The 15,868-nt window shown below is 41.8% G+C and overlaps 2 protein-coding genes across 6 annotated transcripts in view; one reads left to right on the top strand and one right to left on the bottom strand.

Annotated features, from left to right (window-relative positions):
- Positions 1–324: 324 nt before the first annotated feature.
- On the top strand, positions 325–11,842 carry LOC143213977 (phosphoenolpyruvate carboxykinase [GTP]). Its single transcript, XM_076434412.1, has 7 exons — positions 325–1,136; positions 2,531–2,791; positions 4,918–5,102; positions 5,245–5,639; positions 7,099–7,446; positions 7,556–7,822; positions 7,926–11,842. The coding sequence occupies exons 1-7, from the start codon at positions 901–903 to the stop codon at positions 8,382–8,384; spliced, it is 2,151 nt and encodes a 716-aa protein (XP_076290527.1). The 5' UTR covers positions 325–900; the 3' UTR covers positions 8,385–11,842.
- Ca (RCC1 and BTB domain containing protein claret) overlaps positions 10,445–15,868 on the bottom strand; it is an 8,586-nt gene continuing 3,162 nt past the window's right edge. For 4 of the 5 annotated variants that reach the window (XM_076434342.1, XM_076434348.1, XM_076434315.1 and 1 more), the window contains exons 8-20: positions 15,606–15,787; positions 15,394–15,521; positions 15,176–15,307; positions 14,978–15,112; positions 14,750–14,876; positions 14,118–14,680; positions 13,657–14,016; positions 13,227–13,584; positions 12,838–13,166; positions 11,923–12,767; positions 11,708–11,841; positions 11,460–11,638; positions 10,445–11,345 (exon numbers count right to left, since the gene is read on the bottom strand). In XM_076434342.1, coding sequence (XP_076290457.1) covers positions 11,082–11,345; positions 11,460–11,638; positions 11,708–11,841; positions 11,923–12,767; positions 12,838–13,166; positions 13,227–13,584; positions 13,657–14,016; positions 14,118–14,680; positions 14,750–14,876; positions 14,978–15,112; positions 15,176–15,307; positions 15,394–15,521; positions 15,606–15,787 — 3,736 coding nt within the window. In that variant the 3' untranslated portion in view covers positions 10,445–11,081. The remainder of the gene's footprint in view (positions 11,346–11,459; positions 11,639–11,707; positions 11,842–11,922; positions 12,768–12,837; positions 13,167–13,226; positions 13,585–13,656; positions 14,017–14,117; positions 14,681–14,749; positions 14,877–14,977; positions 15,113–15,175; positions 15,308–15,393; positions 15,522–15,605; positions 15,788–15,868) is intronic. The other variant, XM_076434324.1, reaches the window with a different exon arrangement.

Raw genomic sequence — 15,868 nt, 5'->3', positions numbered from 1 at the left:
TAATTATATGAAAGAAAGTAGATTTTTCTTTTGCTCCAGGTAGAAAATGTGTAATTTGCATAAAGATCCGCTGTCTATTTATGAGAATCGGGGTGGGAACCAAAAATGGTACACGCGGCAGGCGGCAGGGAATCCGAAGGATCTCGCTTCCAAGCTGCGATTGCTGCGAATCTTCCGTTACGCCGCGCCGCCGGCACGATTGCCAAACGCGATTGCAAAAGATACAACATGTATCGTAAAGCGACGCGTGTCACCTGTCTAAAATGCCACGGGTGCGCTCCGATAATTCGCGGAGGAGAGCGAGTCGCTCGTCAGTTCGCGAATAATCGTCGCGCGGCGAACGGTATAGCGGGCGACCGGGGAAAGTGTTCGCGCAAAAATAGAAGAGCAAGTGTCGCTAGCAAGCTTTCAGCGTAAAACCCGACCGGTGCCGGCGATTTCGTGTTAACGGGAGCGTGGGTCGATTAATCGGCGAGCGATTGCTTTTACTTCTGCAGCTTGGCCGGTCCGAGTTAGTCTGCCAGTATCCGTGTGGTCGGCCGTGGTCGGACAGTTCGCCAAGCTTGTCGTCGTTCTGCCGTGTTCAGTCGTCGATCGGAACCGCTAAAATCAACATCTACCCGCTTGTGGATCGTGGCTCGAATCAATTAACTGCAGCTACAACCGATTCAACCGGTCCAGCAAAACAGGATTGTTCTCTACACCCTAGGCGCTCGTAACGAAGCTCCCGATCGAGGACGACCCTTCCGTGCAACTGATCCGCCGATCGATCTCGATCTCCGTTTCTGCGGCCACCCCCCCCCCCCATCCACCGGAAGTGCACTCGGCCAATCCGTGAATCGAACCGTCTAGGTCTCGTCGTTGCTTTTGTCGATCCTATAAAAGCGATCACCGAGCAATATGTTGCTAAGAATCGATCCCACTCGGTGGTCAAGCTTCACCACCGGCCTCAGAGCTACCAGACGGTTCTCCGTTGTTGCTGGATCAACCCCCGGACTCAGGGTTTGCTGCTCGGGTCTGCTGAGAACGGTGAATGCACCCTGTACCGGTCAGACCGCACGGTTCGCGATCCTTCGTCATCGGACCAGCCAGAGGAACGGAGGAATGCCTCACGCGGTTCAATTTTCCTACCCGCAGTAAGTAGCGGTGGGAAGAACGCAAAAGTTTACGGCTCTTCGGTTCTTGGGATCCTCGGGATGCAACATGTAACTCTGGCAGGCGCGCGGATCGAACGTTTAGCCTTGCAAGCATACGCTCAATTGCTACAGGTTGATCCTTGTCACTGACAATGAATGTAACGTGATTAAATGAATTGTAATAAGTTAGCTTATAATTTGCAGTATTGCTTATCGAGTCACAAGTTGCAGAACTTTGTCCACTTTGTCCACTTTCCTACTGAATTTTTTAAATTTTTTTTCAAAAAATGATTTTTTTGGACATTTTGACATAGTATGAACATAGTTTTAAATCGATATGAAACAGTGACATTTCGATTTTTATCAATGGTTCGGCGCACTGTGCGACGGTCGGAATGCCAGATAGTCCAGTCAATGAATGCTCATGAAGGGGGTGTAGAGGGAAATGGAAGGAACACAATTTTTAACTTTGGAACTTTGTTTGGACTAGTTAGGAGGTAAACATACTAAAAGTCCCTACTCGTAGAAGGTCCCCTTTTTTGGTTTTCCGCTTACATCTCGGAAAGCTCATATCTTATAGCTCGATTTGAATCCCGAACAGCACTTTCCAATACCCTCGCGAACGAGATAAAACGGACCCATTATTTTATTCCGAGAGATTCATTCAGCTCCCTTATCACAGAATCAATACTTGGCGCGATAACAAATAATCCGACACCATCGCAACGAATTCTATCCAGAATTTCGAATGAATTTTGTAGATCGTTTAAAGCCAGACTTTGATCCTTACATAATCCTTAATTAGCAGAATCATTTCTCTATTTTGTTCCGCACGGATGCAGTCAAATTTTCGTTGCCGGCTCATTAAAGAAAATGGACCTGCTATCCAGCAAACAAGTCCGTGCATTGAATTGCGTCACAAGGCGTAACGTGCAATCCGAATCAGGAGAATATGTATAACGTGAATGTTCTCGACACGGTGAGAACCACAAAGAAAAAACTAGAAACCGGCTAGGCTGCCATGTGGCAGGCTTCAAACGCGAAAATACATTTTTTACATGGACAAGGTCCTCGACGAAGTGAGAGTGAGAGTGAATCGATCGAACGAACAGCCTTCCCGCGGTGCAACCTGTTACACAATGCAGTCGGCGCGCGATCTAATGCACTTTTGCTTCGCCGACTGATAAGAGATACCGCCCGCCGCGATAGCTCATAAATATTTGCGAAATTTTACGCTTGGTATCAAGATTCACAAATTTCTTTATTCATACAATCGCGTATTCTAGTCAAAATCGCAGAAACAATTTTATTCTTGCCGGAAGAAATAGTTTGTTTAATGATCTCCAAGACAGTGTCGCGAGTACAATGATTTCATTTTGACATACTTTTTACAGGCTTCCGAGGCTGTTGGTGACTCACGCGGCGAAAAGCCCAGCTATAAACAACAACTACGAGTTCATTGGGAAAACACCCCTGCTGAACGCCCCCGCGGAGTCTCTTGCTCGGAAAATTCGCTCGTACATCGAGGAATGCGCAACCCTCTGCAATCCGAAGGACATATACATCTGCGATGGCAGCGAAGCCGAATACGAACATTTGTTGCAGCTGCTGGAGAAAAATGGCACCATTACATCGTTGCCGAAGTATGAAAATTGGTAAGTCAATTTAGTTTTCATTCTAGACCAGCGGTTTCCAACCTTTATGCTACTATGCCTCCGTAAAAAAAAATTTTTTTCCGCGCCTCCATATCTTCTAATCAATATAATAATATAATATAGACACGTATTAAAATACTGAAAACTACAATTAACAGAATAGTAACAAGGGTTTGCTATAACAATACGAAAATGCATATTTATTTTTATATTAAATTACTAATTAAACTACATCTAATGCATCAAAATTTAATGCGAGTGTTGTTGTTTTATTGGCACAAAGTTTATCAAATCTTGGGGGCAATTTGGAGAGTGTCACTCGTAACTCTTTTTCGACTATTAACCTGGTTCGATATTTGGTTTTCATTGCAGTCAGTGCCGAAAAGCTCGTTTCGCATAAATAAGACGTTACAAACGACAAAAGCACATGCATTGCTTTGCAATACAAAGATTCATACTCTCCCCTAAGATTCACCCAAAATTGAATTATGGTTTCGTTTTGAAACTTTTGTTTCAGTGAGCTGTCGCATGATAATTCTATAAATTTTTCCTTTTCGATGGTTGTCAGCTCAAATTTGTCTTCTTGATCGTCGATAAATGGATTCTGTATCCACAAAACCTTTGAGAAATCAAGATCTTTGAAATAATTTGAAAAATGCAGCACTGAACCATCCAAGTGTTCGATAAAAAGATTTTCGCTCGCTTCAATATTGGCTGTGTCCCAGAAATCTTTTGAAAGTGAGAACATTTCCAACTCAATCTTTTGTAAATTTGATTTCCATAACTCCAGCTTTTTAATGAAAGCTTTTACTTTGTCTTTTTGAACAAGGGGATGCATTTGTGATCCCTGCATTGATTTATTTAAACCGCTCAATTTTCCAAAAATTTCAACCAAATAGGCAAGTTTAACAATCAAATTATCGTTCATCCACAAATGTGCCTCTTCATGGTGGTTTTCTTCGAGAAAGGTTGCCTATTTCTTCTTTGAGCTGAAACACCCTTTGAATCACTTTTGCACGAGATTGCCAGCGAACTTCGCAATAATACAGAAGTGAGGTATAATGAGCTCCCATATCAACACACAGTTTTGCAAACAGCGTAGCTCTCAAAGGACTGTTCTTAATGCAGTTTATAATTTTTATAACTTTCGTATAAATGTTGTTCAGTTCCGCGCTCATATGTTTTGACACTAAAGCTGCTCTGTGAAGCATACAGTGCGTCCAGATAGCATGTGGTGCTTTCTTTTTGACCAATGCTTGAAGACCTGCTTTGTGTCCGGACAATGAGTGAGCTCCTTCGGTGCACAGTCCAATACAATTATTCCACGTTATGTCGTTTTCGTCAAAAAAACTGTCTATTTTATTAAACATCTCAATGAATGTGGTCTTTCCAGGAATGGGTTTGCAAAATAATATATCTTCTAATATATTAATTTCCGCAACATATCGAACGTATGCAATTAAATGGGCATCTTTAGCTATATCAGTTGCCCCATCTACTTGAATGGAGAATTTCGAAGTACGCAGCCGAGAAACTAATTGAGCGCAAATATCTTCAGATATATCATCGATTCTTCTTCCGACTGTATTATCAACAAGCGGAATTTGTCGCAACTGTTTTGCATACGATTCGCCGAACAAAAACGGAGCGTTTGCAAAGGCGTTTTTATTTTTTAAATCTTCAGCTCCGGATAATTTTTTAATAGGGCTCAAATGAACGTATAAAAATGTAAGAAAAATAAACATTACTTCACTGAATTTGTACTGTTACGTTATGACATGAAGTTTATTTATTTGTAGATATTATGGTATGAACATTAATTTTTTTCTCCCCTGGGGGCGCGCCTCCCCGGTTGGAAACCGCTGTTCTAGACACAAATAGGTAAACATCTTTAGATTCATGCGTCAATAGAATCATCTACATATACAATGACTTCAAGTCACTCACGTGTATGACGTTAGTACTTATATTTTCAAATTTGTTGGCATTTTTCCAGCATTTAAATAACACTGTCTTTATAAGGTTCCGACGATATCGTAGAACGGAATACCTGTCCTATCATCTTGAATGCTATATGCCAATATTGCCAATTCCAATTAATGGAACTCGTTGCATTGAATTCTCAGCTGGCTGGCCAGAACGAACCCCGCGGACGTGGCCAGGGTAGAGAAACGCACGTTCATCAGCACCGAAACAAAACGAGAAACGATACCCACCCCTCGCGATGGCGTCACTGGAGAACTTGGCAACTGGATTTCCCCCTCCGGCATGGACCAAGCCATCCTAGAGCGATTTCCTGGATGCATGAAGGGTCAGCATCTCCTTTCAACTCGATTAATCCCTTGCACTACAATTTATTTTAAAGTCACAGCGATTAAGACGAATCTCGCTCAATGTTACGGTGCAAGCAACAACAAATCTTCAAATCCCTCAAAGCAACAATTTGGTTCTAGGTCAAACGATGTACGTGATCCCGTTTAGTATGGGTCCAGTGGGTTCTCAGCTCTCGAAAATCGGAATAGAGATCACAGACTCTCCTTACGTAGTCTGCTCGATGAGGATAATGACTAGAATGGGAAGCAAGGTCCTGGAGGCTCTAGGGAACGACGAATTCGTCAAGTGTCTGCACTCGGTCGGTATCCCGAAGCTGGATACCAAGGTGCCAGTGGTGTCATCCTGGCCTTGCGATCCCGAGAGGACTATCATCCTGCATAGACCAGCGAAGAATGAGATCGTCTCTTATGGGAGTGGTTATGGAGGAAATTCTTTGCTGGGGAAGAAGTGTTTCGCTTTGAGGATCGGCTCGACGATCGCTAAGAGAGAGGGCTGGCTAGCTGAACACATGCTCGTACGTTCTTTTTTTACTGTAGATTTACGGTCAGAATATTTTTTTTTTTGGTCTATCGTTAAGAACCTACTACACTCCTCAAAAGAATTAAGGGATCACTTGTGCGAACCCGAAAAATTGGTTCCACTTTACGTGGTCATAACTCCGTCAAAAATTGCTGTATCGATATCGTTAAACAATGGTTTGAAAGCGTGAAACCTCTAGTTTCAGATGCTCTGTTTCAAATTGTTGCTATGTTGGCTTTTTACAAAGTTATAGCGAGATGAAGACAACATTGACGGTTAACGAAAATTTTGTGCAGCTTTGGAACATCACACGGGGAGCAACAAATTTTTTTGATAAATCGTGTTAATATCATTTGGAAGGGCTATCTTTCCTATGTAAATTGTGTGGTTGTTGAATATTGTGCGATTTTTTTGTTATTCGAGTTATTCAACGTTGAAGTAAATATGGGCTTTTTAACTTTAACTGACTCCAGATAGCGAAAAAATTATCGTAGAATCTTGTGCAAAAAAGCAATATAAAGAGCGTTTCTTTCTCTTCAAGGCACTCTTTTTGTTTTTCAATTTCATTAACATTTCGATATACCAGGTGTTTCTGAAAATATGCTTAAAAAATGCACACTTTCCATTTTTCCTTTAACTCGCTATATCTCGGCGAAAAATGATCGTAATACCATGATCCGAACGTCAGATTCTGCCGATTCGATTGAGTACCCCATGAACTCGGTGCGACCATTTTTTACCTATGGCAGCTGTGTTTGAAGTTAGTGCTTCGCAGAAATTAGCGCGCCACGTACAGCGGCTGCCTGACATCTTTGAATGGAAAAGGACCAAACTCGATTCAAAAGCAAAGAACTTTCGATAGAAACGAGGTAGAGCGATGAAATTTTTTTTTAATTATAGCTGAAACTTTGCAGAATATGGGAAAATTAGGGAGATTATGGTACGAACGTTTTTTAACGTTGAGAAAATTCGTTAAACATGTAGAATTTCAAGAAAATGTGGTTTCTCCAGAACCACGCACGGAAAAAATTTTTTTTAACATGCTATATATCATTTCCCGTAGATTTTTTCACGCTGATTTCAAATTTGGTCTCAAAATTTGTCTACGACCTCAGGATTTTGCGAAATCGATTTTGTTGCTCCCCGTGTGATGTTCCAAAGTTGCACAAAATTTTTGTTAACCGTCAATGTTGTCTTCATCTCGGTATAACTTTGTAAAAAACCAACATAGCAACAATTTGAAAGGGAGCATCTGAAACTAGAGGTTTCACGCTTTCAAACCATTGTTTAACGATATCGATACGGCAATTTTTGACGGAGTTATGATCACGTAAAGTGGGACCAATTTTTCGGGTTCGCACAAGTGATCCCGTAATTCTTTTGAGGAGTGTATTAAGAAGGGATCCACGTTTGTTAAGTCGCCTAAGGGATCCTGTATCGGTTACCGTTTCTAGATACTGGGTATCACCAGCCCGAAAGGTAGAAAGCGTTACATCGCCGCCGCGTTTCCTAGCGCTTGCGGCAAAACGAACTTGGCCATGATGAGGCCAACCTTGCCTGGCTACAAGGTCGAATGCGTAGGGGACGACATTGCTTGGATGAGATTCGACCGAGAAGGCAAATTGCGCGCCATCAACCCTGAGAATGGGTTCTTCGGAGTCGCGCCGGGCACCAGTTTCGCCACCAACCCTAACGCCATGAAGACCATCTTCAGGGACACCGTATTCACCAACGTGGCCGCCGCCAGCGACGGTGGGGTCTTCTGGGAGGGTTTGGAAAAGGAAATCAACGAGAACGTCGAGGTAAATCTACACTGTAGAAAATAGAAACGCAACAAAATAATGTTTACAGAATATCTTGGAAACTGTTTATAATGTGTGTTGTTGATCGATTCTGGTGGAATCTTTGTAGATCACCGATTGGCGTGGCAACAAGTGGACCAGGGGGTCGAAAACACCTGCTGCACACCCTAACTCCAGGTTCTGCACCCCAGCGAAACAATGTCCCATCATTGACCCGGCTTGGGAAGATCCAGCCGGTGTCCCCATAGACGCCATTCTATTTGGGGGTCGAAGACCAGAGGGCGTCCCCTTGATTTATCAAGCTAGAAATTGGCAACACGGAGTCTTCGTTGGAGCCTCGATGAGGTCTGAGGCTACTGCTGCTGCTGAACACCAGGTGAGATTTGTTTCACCTTAAAATACCGAAATTACATTCTTGCCAACCCAATATGTACATATATGCGACGAACGGCGTAATCAACTGTGTTATCGACGATCAGGGCAAAGCGATCATGCACGACCCGTTCGCAATGAGGCCTTTCTTCGGCTACAACTTCGGCCATTATTTGAGCCACTGGCTCAGCATGGCGAACGTGGAGAACGCGAAGCTTCCGGCGATATTCCACGTGAACTGGTTCAGAAAAGGAGACGATGGGAAATTCCTCTGGCCAGGATTCGGCGAGAACTCCCGGGTCCTGGACTGGGTCATCCGCAGAATCGACGGCGAGGACATCGCAATCGAATCTCCCATCGGTCTCCTGCCGAAATCGAACTCCTTCAACTTGGAGAACATCAAGGACGAGGTGAACATGGACGAATTGTTCAGATTACCGAGAGACTTCTGGCAGAGAGAGGTCGAGCAGCTCAGGGACTACTTCGACGCGCAAGTCGGGGACGATTTGCCTGAAGCTATTCGTTCCGAGCTCGATTCCCTTGCCAGTAAAATCAAAAATCTCTAATCCATCACCCCTAATCGTTATCCTTTCTTGAACTCGAAAGCTGTTGCTTTTATCCCACAATTTTTACGATCCTTGGGAGACCCGAATAGAGTCCGAGATCGATGATTGCGAGTACTGTAGAGCTACTGGATAATCATCTTTTTTATGAAAGAATGATGATCGAATTGTAGATCTAATGCTGACACTTTACCTACCGAGGGTAGGCTACCGACAGGTTTTTTAATGGCTGTGTTATATCTAGAGAGAAATTTAATGATCGTCTTCCGAATAACAATTCCAAAATTACCCCTGAAAATAATCCCAGAAAAATTATTAGACGAACAATGTTTTTTGCTAGAACAACAACGTTCCGTCTTCATTTTTATCGTTGTTAGGACAAGTATTCGTACTGTTCAAGACAGTACACTCGTTGAGAGTGCGAGGGGATCAGCGATACTCCACGGAAAGACATGTATTATGGATATTATTTTCTCAATAAAATTCTATGAAAAATAATGTAGTTCTCTTGACAACTTTTATTGCTAGAATCACAAACAAATAACTCGTAATAGAAGAATCGTTTAAGTGTTTTCAATGAAACATCGACGATTCGTATTTCGCTAATTATATTTATTGACCCAATACTTCAATCATCTAAGTACTATCGGTGAAAGACTTCATATATAGGGACATTCAGAACTGTACATTTGTATGTATGTTACAGAATTATTGCAGTTCGTATACATGTACAATTTAACATTTGTTTTACAACGAACTCATGAGAAAATGTTCAAAGTCTACGGGACATCGATAGCCAAGGATTAAAATTCTATTTCATTATGTTTGTTCGGTTCGCGTGTTACGTATTAAGTATTCAGAAAAAAATAGCCGCACTTTAAACGTTGCACTTTAAAATATATTATCGAATTAGAGGTAACTTAATTTACATATAAAATATTGCACTTCCTTGAACGGTTGTTCCCTTTTTTCAATATTCAAACTATCACGAAAAGGGGTACGCAATGCAATAATCGTTTAAGATATATAATACGAATATTTTCAACGTAGCTATACTAGTTTTGCCATCCTTGTCGTTGGCTACACTAAACGTAGCTATACTAGATCCTACTACAAAATAGGAAGTTAAGAAAACGCACGGCAGTAATAATTCTCAAATAAATGGATCATTACGAGCTACATAAAGATAGATTTTAAATAAAATTACGGGCAAAGTCTAAAAATCAAATCCACGGGATTAGATCTTTTTAATTAATAATAAGATGTGACCTGTTCTTATTATTTTATCATGAACTTTAACTTTTCGTTCACCGTCTTCATTTAGTTCGTAGTAATCGTACAATTTTAATAATAACAATTATGTATGTATATATATATATATTTATACAATTTAATTTCACTATTTGCATCGATTAATTGTTGGAATCTATTCGAGTGAACTCAAATATAGTTTCTCTACCGTATCGTGTTCGATTTCGATGCAAGTTCCTTAATTTATAGATAAATTGATCATCTAATTGGAAAATTAGATACAAGTCCACGAAGAATCACAACAACATGTTATTTATATTACCAAGACGTCGATTCCGATCTTCAACGAGATCCGTTATCCAATATACGATTCTAGCATTATAGTTCGAAGACTCTATATACTTCTTCTCTATTATACATCGTTAATATAACAACTACTGTACATGTTACACTTTCCATAGCAGTCTGTACGGTTGATTAACAAATACTGACTTCGTATGGGTATAACATTTTTTATAGCCGTTCTCGACCCGATATCGTAATCTCTCTGTTGAATTAAAAATTGTTCATCCATCGTATATGTATAACAGGTTTGATAAAACAGAAGTGTTTACGTTAAAACGATTATCAATTTTGTGTAAAACGTGCAGTCCTAAAAACCGTATTAACTAACATTACCAACCATGAAATGCGTTGTATCATTTGTGATAATTGACAACGAATTTTAGAAGGACTAAAAGCGTATGGCTCCGGCTCTTTGTGTGTTTTACGTACTGTGTGAAATTTCAAATTGATTCGCCATCTAACCATCGTTCGATCAAATCTATTCGGCCGAAAAGTATAAAAACAAATCGTTTGTCTCGTTCAGTTCTTTCTCTTTCAGTTGTAATCGTTGTATGTGAATCGTGAACGTTAATTACACGTTAAAACATGCATGTAGTACTAACTGCCTCTAACTACACTCGATCTACCAATTAGAAAGTAACATTAGAATCGTAACAAGTCTGTGATGTTGAATGATCGAATCTAAGAACGTCGAAGCACAACGTCCATTCGCTTCTATAATTAAGAAAGATTTTGTTAAAAATAGTGGAACACATAAAAGTCTGTTCCTACAGTGAGTATGTTCAATTTCAGTGTGCGTAGTATAATCTTCGGATACCGCATGAAAGACTTGCAAAGTCGCGAGCAATAGAAAACGCTATCACACCACAGAAACCATCTACGCTCGTAAATAATGTAAAAAGTATTATTTAGAGGTGATAGAGAGCTTGGATCCTGTGTCTATTATGTTTCTTGGGTACGATATTCCAGTTTCCAGTGACAACTATTTCTACAAGTGGTTCGATCGATTGAGAAAAAGTCCGTTTTTATAATCAGAGTCTTTCGAGCTAGGGGGAAATCTATATACACGAATTTACGTTACATCGAATCTCGGATACGTACGTCTCAGCCATTGTTCTTCTTGACCAGTATTCCCAATGCCCGCGGTATGCACAACGGGCACAGTATTTCCGGTTTCGATGTCTGAGACAACATTTTTCCTAAGTACTGAGCTGTACATGGAAGAACCAGCGAGTCGGATGCCAACAATTCCGTTTCCATCGTCGGAATCATTTCGGTTTGATACGTGGCCATTGGGAAATGATGGCCGCACGTGAATACCATCGTGTTCTCTTCCGCTTCAAGGAATCTATACACAGCGTCCGGGTCCTGAGTACAAAAATCTTTCCTTTAAAATTCTTCTGGTTTTTCGTTTCGAGTCGCAGTTTCGAATTACAGTGTTTTATCGATATCGTATGAAGATAATAAATAATTAGGATTTACCTTTATGTGTACGAATGACCTGGAGTCGTGCGTCTCGATGGACATAGTGCTTATGACACCCTCTATCATTTGCTTCGACGTATTGTTTGCGCTTGAGCCAGGATACCCGGTAAGCGGAGGTCCATAATGATCAGCGGTTAACGAAGACAGTAGTTTAATGAACTCGGGAGTAGGTTGATCTGCAGCGTAAAAAGTATATTAAACGACTCGATCCAATATTTAACAATGTCCGATAATAACGAGATTACCTTGACCAATATGATGTAACAACAAGGAACACACTTGGAGACAAAATTTCGAAGAGAAGTAGTTCATCGCTGTAAAGCTCTTGACTTCCGTGTCGTTCTTGTTAGTGTCCAAGTACTTCTCCATTACCTCTTGACTGCCAAAATATTTCGAGAATGATTAGTCGGAATACAACAGTATTGAAAAAAGAAAATTATTTCTATCGTACTAGTCCTACCAAAATAGCAACAATCCAAGCGGATAGAAAATCGATTCGATACGATCCAAGAAAGTGGTCTCTATACAGTGTATCGGCAGGTCGTGTTCTATCCAAAAGTCTAGGATGTCCTGTAGTAATTTACACTTCATCGTATCAGTCTCGTTCTCCATTTCGCTTAGGAAGAATTTCACTACTTTCACAGCCTCGTTGGTTACGTTGTCTTGCCTAGAACGTGATGTTTTCCTGTCGTGATAATTTTCTTTTCTGCTCATCCGGCACGTTTCGTCCCGATCGATGATCTCTTTAACGGGCGTAGTAGGTAACGAAGAATCTCCCATGGATCCAGTTGGCTTCTCCTCTTGAGAAATAATATCCTCCATCCATTCTTGCGAATCGGAACCAACGTCGGAGTCATAAGTATCCTCGAAGATACCTAGAGGCGCTTTGTCGCATTTCATTTCCCTGCACAACTCCTCGGAGCCACCCTGGCAGTCGAAAGTGTACAACTCTTGCTGCAGCAACTGCAGACTGTTCAGAGATTTACTCGCGGGGATTTTCATCTTATTTTTAGCGGCACAATCCTCCACGGAATCGATTAAATTCTTTTCCACCTGTTTATTGAACAGCTCGGTATTCTTCCTAACGTTCCGATTCGACGAGGACGACTGTCTTTTTTTTGTATCCGAACTCTCCTCGGTCCTATTCTCAGACCTGTCGCATATACTGTCGCAAGACTTCGATCTTGAGCAAGGCTGCAAGCTCAGCGCGTGCAGTATTTTCAATTGATACGAAAGCGCATCGGAAAGATTGTGCTGGAGCATGGCTATCTTTGAGCAAGCCTGATAATTTCCTAACTCGATCGACTACAAATCAAATATCATATATTCAGCTAGATACGTTCAAGAAAAATTTGCAGGATCAAAAAAGACCAACCTTGTCCATAATTCTAGAAGAGTCGTACAATCCGCAGAAATATTCTAACGCGTAATGCAGCGTCGCCTCGCCCGGTGATCTCTCGATGACGCTTAACGGGCGAATCATACCTGCAAGAGAGGGTAAATCGTAACTTTGGTAGGAGATTATGGGAGCAGGGATATTAGGAACTTGGCTAGGTACGTCCAATGCGACGTGCGTGGAGTTAAGAACCCTCACAACCCTCTTCTTAATTACGACAAGCTTGTCATCGCAGTCGCGACTATCTTTCGGTGGGAGCCGACCTAATTGTGCTCTTCTATTGTTGCCCCAAGCCAATACAGTGCCTCCTGCAACAGTTACGCGATGTATATCTAATTCGAAAAAATAACGTTGCACAATATTTCTACCTGGTTGAATCGCAACGGTGTAATCGTATCCGCAAGAGACCCCTACGGTTTTAATAACGGGACTCTCTCGCTCTTTCGCTTCGTGACTCTCCGTTTGGAACGATTTAACTTCCCCATTCGTATTTCCGTTTCTGTCGTTGCTCGCCTCCGGTAATTCTTGATCATCGTCCCTTCGGTCGTAAGCGTTATGTCTCGGGGGCACTTGTGCGAAGATGGATGCAGGATTGTAATTTAGAGCCGTTGGAATAGGTACATCTCTTTTGGTACCGTTGCCTATCTGACCATCCAAATTTCTACCCCATGCGTACAGAGACCCGTCCTTCGTCACCAGAGCGTTGTGATGACAGCCGGTCGATATCTGTCGCAACATATTCAAGTTACATAAACTGATTTTAATCAAACTTCCCGAGGTGCTTTGTTATGCGCTGACCTGCACGATGTCTCCTCTCACCAAACTGGTGTCTACCAGAGCCGGCTTCAAATGCGCTTCGTTCTCCTCCAGCGATCCCATATCTACGTTCTTCAAACACATGTCTAACTGTTTCCTTCGGGAGTCTGTAGTACTCCTCTGTTGTGCATTTTCATTTTGTGCATTACTGTCCAAAGCCTCTTCACCGGTGTTGTCATTTCCATGATCTACTTTCTCGAACTCGTCGATGTTTTCAAATTGTTTCACTATAACATCCCGTTGCTCCAATATTCGAGTTCTCTTTTGCGTTTGTGCTTGCAGACGAAGAACTTGAGGACTGGCGCCCCATATGTACAATCGATTTGTATAACTAACGGCAAGCTGAAAAAAATGCAACAAATGGATTTCCAGTTGGAGAAAGTATGGATGGTCGTTAAGCGACGTACGACTGTATTGCAAAGATAACTACGAATGCAACTTACATTGTGAAAGTACCCAGTTGCAACGAGAGATATCTTCTCCGGTAATAAAACTTTCATTGGCACTGAACTCTTAACATTACTGCCTATGCCTAACTGTCCGAATACGTTGCAACCGAAAGCATACACAACACCCTCGGTCGAAAGGGCCAGTGTATGCGCGTGGCCGGCGCTAATACTGCGTACAACTACACCGAGTAACGACGTAACCAACGTGGGGGTCAATTTCTCATCGGTGGTACCGTGGCCCAGTTGACCATGAACTCCCCAACCCCATGTGAACACCCTGCCGTCGGAAGTCAACGCGACAGAATGGTATTGCCCTGCGACTGCGTCGACAATGATCTCTTGAGCTAGAGCCGTGACCAATTCTGGAGTCGACGACTGCAGAACTTTGCCTAAACCTAACTGGCCGAACTGACTCGATCCCCAGGCGTAAACGCCGTTATTGGTTACTGCTAGCGTGTGACAATGGCCACAGGAAACACTGAACACCTCCAGTTCCATGCTTCGGAAGAAAGGTATCGATTGAGGTGTGCCATACCGCAACAGAGATAGATCGGTTCCTAATGAATATGAAAAATAATGATCGATAACAGGTGGAACTAAATAAATTATAGTTTCCAAAGGCTTACCTAAACACCCCTGTACAGAGCTACCCCATGTATACACGTTCCCGTTTCTGATGAGAATGACGTGACAAAATCCAGTGCAGAGTGCCCTCCTTTTGAAATCCGCGATGCAATTAGGTCTGTGTGGATCCTGTTTGAAAACGTAAATTAGATTTCGACACAGTTACGCCTCTGCGGTACTTTCGTAAGGGTATTGTTCCATGTAAACGGGTAAAAAAGTTGATTGGAAACCTTCTTATGTAGTAGCAGTTCGGTGTTGCACGTGAGGACCGGTTCCTGATGCAGAATCGACTTCTTACAGATTAAAGTCAGTAAAACGAGTAAAAAAGTTTCTATGATTTCTTCTACCAACGCATCAGCCTCCTCCTGCGAAAGAATGGAAACATGTATAACATTGCGTGACGGTACCCTGATAAATGTTGTACTTACATTTTCCACGAGATCGATAGAATCGCATTGACTAGATTGCGAGCTGTGCGAAGTGGTTCTATGGCGCAGCCTGCAGTGAACTATTCTAGGTCTTATCACTGGATTCGTTGGATCGTAAAGTGTTACTAATCTCTAATTTTCAACAACAAATAACATTTATTAATTAGAAAGGCGAAATAAAAATCGCCGGGAGCGAATATAAACAACCAGATGTTTACCTGAAGTACAAAAATTTGAGAGTCTTGAAGATTATCGAGAATAAAGGACATGTGACTTCTAGCTAACTCAGGATTTACTAACATGGCTTGCATCAAGCTCGGTTCACTTATGCATATCAATAAACCATCTAAAATCGACAAACATATTTATATAGGCCATGCAGACTGTGTCTAAAGTGTACGGTAAACGCATTAATAGTATAGTACGTTACATGATGTCGGATGAAAATTGTTCGCGCTAAAAGAATGTATTGTCTTTGTGAGCACTTCTAACATTTGTCCGTAAACGCATTTCTGTGTTGCCAAGTGATGCAACACCTCCCATAGACACGTTTGTCCGGCAATATTAATCACCAACAATTCGTCGTAGAAGGAGTTTGTCGACAGGAAATACCTGCGTTTCAAATGGTTTTTCCAGATTAGAGCTCGCGCGATTAAAGGTCGATTCATACTATCCGCACAGGCACGTATAAAC

This window comes from Lasioglossum baleicum, chromosome 1, assembly GCF_051020765.1.
Source record: "Lasioglossum baleicum chromosome 1, iyLasBale1, whole genome shotgun sequence".
In the NCBI taxonomy this organism is placed as follows: Eukaryota; Metazoa; Arthropoda; class Insecta; order Hymenoptera; family Halictidae; genus Lasioglossum; species Lasioglossum baleicum.
This window is presented reverse-complemented; position numbering and strand designations above follow the sequence as displayed.